The sequence below is a fragment of the Bison bison genome, unplaced genomic scaffold, assembly GCF_000754665.1.
Source record: "Bison bison bison isolate TAMUID 2011002044 unplaced genomic scaffold, Bison_UMD1.0 scf7180017864061, whole genome shotgun sequence".
NCBI classification, from domain to species: Eukaryota; Metazoa; Chordata; class Mammalia; order Artiodactyla; family Bovidae; genus Bison; species Bison bison.
In genome coordinates, this window is record NW_011494633.1 from 102,072 (window position 1) to 106,607 (window position 4,536).

Genomic DNA, 4,536 nt, shown 5'->3' on the forward strand with positions numbered 1-4,536 from the left:
AATTATAATAATCTGTTGACTTTTTTATTTTCACCATTTGATTTTAAAACTCATGAGGTCATGAGTGGTATATTTTTATCCTAGTGTCTATATACTGACAATACAGAGTTAGTATTTTTACTTGATTAAATAAGCAAATGAATACGTTTTAATTTGCATTAAAAAGATTAATTAGGAATATGAACTCTATTCAGATGATTGGATGCTAAAACTGTATTCTGTGTCTTCTCTTACAGGCTCTTAAACCTGATCTACAATGGAAAAATTTCTTTTTTATCTGTTTTTCATTGGCATAGCAGTGAAAGCTCAGATCTGTCCGAAGCGTTGTGTCTGTCAGATTTTGTCTCCTAATCTTGCAACCCTTTGTGCCAAGAAAGGGCTTTTATTTGTGCCACCAAACATTGACAGAAGAACTGTGGAACTGCGTTTGGCAGACAATTTTGTTACAAATATTAAAAGGAAAGATTTTGCCAATATGACCAGCTTAGTGGACCTGACTCTGTCCAGGAATACAATAAGTTTTATTACACCTCATGCTTTTGCTGACTTACGGAATCTGAGGGCATTGCATTTGAATAGCAACAGATTGACTAAAATTACAAACGACATGTTCAGTGGGCTTTCCAATCTCCATCACTTGATATTGAACAACAATCAGCTGACTTTAATTTCTTCTACAGCATTTGATGATGTCTTTGCCCTCGAAGAGCTGGATCTGTCGTATAATAATTTAGAAACAATTCCATGGGATGCTGTTGAGAAGATGGTTAGCTTGCACACCCTCAGTTTGGACCACAATATGATTGATAACATTCCTAAGGGGACTTTCTCCCACTTGCACAAGATGACTCGGCTAGATGTAACATCAAATAAACTGCAGAAGCTACCGCCTGACCCTCTCTTTCAGAGAGCTCAGGTCCTAGCAACCTCAGGAATCATAAGCCCGTCTACTTTTGCATTAAGTTTTGGCGGAAACCCTTTGCATTGCAATTGCGAACTGCTGTGGTTGAGACGTCTATCCAGAGAAGATGATCTGGAGACCTGTGCTTCTCCAGCACTTTTAACTGGCCGCTATTTTTGGTCCATTCCTGAGGAAGAGTTTTTGTGTGAGCCTCCTCTCATTACCCGGCATACCCACGAGATGAGAGTCCTGGAGGGTCAAAGGGCAACCCTGAGGTGCAAAGCCAGGGGAGACCCCGAACCTGCAATTCACTGGATTTCTCCTGAAGGGAAGCTTATTTCAAATGCAACAAGATCTCTGGTGTATGAGAATGGAACACTTGATATTCTTATAACGACTGTGAAGGATACAGGTGCTTTTACCTGCATTGCTTCCAATCCTGCTGGGGAGGCAACACAAACGGTGGATCTTCATATCATTAAGCTCCCTCACTTACTAAACAGTACGAACCATATCCACGAGCCTGATCCTGGTTCTTCAGACATCTCCACGTCTACTAAGTCAGGTTCTAACGCAAGCAGTAGTAACGGTGATACTAAAATGAGTCAAGATAAAATTGTGGTGGCAGAAGCAACATCATCTACTGCACTACTTAAATTTAATTTTCAAAGAAATATCCCGGGAATACGTATGTTTCAAATCCAGTACAATGGTACTTATGATGACACCCTTGTTTACAGGTAAGAAAAATTAAGCCAATTTTTATACTTGCCCTACATCTTAGTGTAGGGCTTGATAAAATACTGCTGATTTTTTTAATTGGCAGTGCCACTCTATGCTATAGTTGAAATGCTCCATATTTTTAAGTATATAATGTAAGGCTCATGAAAGGTGAATACATGTGGGGAAATATTTTGAATGGTGTTATTTTCAGTGAGTTCAAATTTATCTTTAATATTATGCTTACCTACTTTCTTCCCCTCATCTAAGAGATGTGACTATCAGAGAACAAGATTGATTTATTTTAAAAATTCAAAAACATACCAGAACTTACACATCCACATGAGTGTTCTTTCCTTCAAGGAAGTCCTGTTGGGAGGCTATACCATTATCCCAATAACGCTGCCATTGCTCAAAGCACTTTTGGAATTATCTTTAGAACCTTCGTCATACTATTTTGAATATCCTCAGTGGTGGCAAATCTTCGTCTTTTGAGGGTGAATTTGAAATTTGGAAACAAGCAAAAGCCATTTGGAGCCAAGTCTTGTGAATAAGGTGGGTGATCAAGATGGGTATTGCCATTTTTGGTCAGAAATAGGATGTAACTATAAAATAATGAGACTGATTTTTGACTGGTTGAGTTATGTGTGTGTGTGTGGTGCTTCATATACACTGGTTCTTAAGACAGTTCCAAAGAGAAAATTTATAAGTATTTTGAGCAGTGAATCAGTGGAGTTAAGTAGATAATCTCTGGTTAAGGACATTGGTGGAGACTTTGCATCTGGCTTAAAGAATTTCTGGTATGTTTTTCTGAAGTTCAGCCTCATTGATTTATAGTCACATCTGGTCCAATTTTCAGTTGGAAATACACATTTTTACCTTTTCATATAATTTCACTTGTGATTATAGACTACTGTTACTCCTAGGAAATGATGAAAAATTATGGCTTTAAAACACATATGTATATGTATATATATATATATATATATAGCCTTCAAGCTTTTCTGAAATCAAATCAGTTCTTACACACCCAGATGAATTCTTGAAGGTAATTTGATTTTCACTTATTTATGGAAATGAGAGAAATTTTTTTTAAAAATTAGCATGGGCTGGTAGGAAAAAACAAAACTGCTCTAACTAGCCATGTGACCAATCCTGGGCAAGGTTCTACCTGGCTGAGTTTTAATTTTCTCATCTTTAAAAGGAAGAGATTAGTCTAAATGTTTTCTAATGTATCTCTCATCACTAAATATACTGGGATATAAAAAAAATAAAAAATAAAAAAACAAAAAAATAAATAAGTATACTGGGATATAGACTATGATGTATGTATATTAGCATAAATTAGTTTACTGTTTTCATACTCAGCTTTCCACTTAGGCTGTGGATCATTTAACCCATAGTCAAAGATGAGCATACACTCCTACCCCTTTCTTTCCTGTAGCTGCTAAATAATCTGTATACTTTAAACATTAGCTCTGTGAAATAGGTCAGTTTCTGTTTGCCAAGCTCTAAGATTTTAATCCTGCCATGACAAGTAAATTCTCTATGACCCTGAGGAAAGTGCTTGAATTCCTGACCCTAATGTTTGTCACATGTATAGAAGTGATAATGCCTGCCTCATACTGTCCTTGTAAAAATGAAATAATACATATAAAGTGCCTAGTAATTCTCATTTTTACTAGTAATTACTCTCACTAGTAATTCTCTAGTATTTCTCATGCACTCACTAACTGGTAGTGATTTCAACAAATACATACACTGACCTAAAATTTTCTCAGTACATTTAGAACACATTGTTTAGATATAACAGATTACCATTGCCAAGTCTTGAAATTTCTCAAACTCTTTCAGAGAAAAAATAGAGTTTCAAGCCTTTTTTCCAAATTAAATCTTAGTCATATATGGTTGCTAAGGAGGAGGAAAAAAGCAGTGGAGAATAGGATCCACAGAAGACTTTTGTGATACAGTGGATCCAAAGATGTCCTAAACTCGTATCCAAATTTACAAATCGTGTTCTGAAAACAATTTCATAAGCCCACAATGGGGAAGATAAGGGATTTATGTTCTGGTTCAACAGTTCTGCCCTTTTCATGATTCTAGAATAATATTTCTCATGCATTTTCATCAACCTCGTTTAATAAATAGAAACATACTGGGACCCAAGTGTTGAAGATATAAGAGGGGGTTGAATAAAGTACTTTAAATTTAGTAATTATCTTAGTTATTAAAGATAGATTTACTGGGTACCATTCCATAGTAGCTTATAACTGATTTGGAAAATAAATACTCTGAATTGCATTTCCAATCTACTTTCTAATGTGATTGTCAGTGTTTTCCCTTCCTTCAAATTGGCTTTTAGTCACAGAGGTGTTGTAAGTGCTAAATGGATTTGTTTAGTAGTCAGATAATGTCACAGTCACACCTTTCAAAAGCAATTTGTCATAAATGATTTTTTAGCAGTGGCTTTTATTAGGAGTTCTGCTTTGCCAAGCAATGTAATTAGTAAGCTTGTCAAGCCATGGTGCAGGAACCATTAATATAATGCAGAATCCAACAATGACTTTTTGCCATTTTAAGTGGGTAAATATAAGATCAGATCATTTTCTCATATTTCATATCTGTTATAAATGTGCTTATCTTAATGAGTACTGAAATGAAACAGAACTGAAGTCATAATGACTGTGTGTGTATATCTGTTGTGTTTTTAATATTAACACAAATTCCATTGTCCCTCAGAATGATACCTCCTACGAGCAAAACTTTTCTTGTCAATAACCTGGCTGCTGGAACTATGTATGACTTGTGTGTCTTGGCAATATATGATGATGGCATCACTTCCCTCACTGCCACAAGAGTCGTGGGGTGCATCCAGTTTACTACGGAACAGGATTACGTGCGGTGCCATTTCATGC

At 36.0% G+C, this 4,536-nt stretch overlaps 1 protein-coding gene across 1 annotated transcript in view; it reads left to right on the forward strand.

Annotated features, from left to right (window-relative positions):
- The first annotated feature begins 256 nt into the window (after window positions 1-256).
- LRFN5 (leucine rich repeat and fibronectin type III domain containing 5) overlaps window positions 257-4,536 on the forward strand; it is a 17,384-nt gene continuing 13,104 nt past the window's right edge. Inside the window, exons 1-2 of the mRNA XM_010836255.1 lie at window positions 257-1,641; window positions 4,361-4,524. Coding sequence (XP_010834557.1) covers window positions 257-1,641; window positions 4,361-4,524 — 1,549 coding nt within the window. The remainder of the gene's footprint in view (window positions 1,642-4,360; window positions 4,525-4,536) is intronic.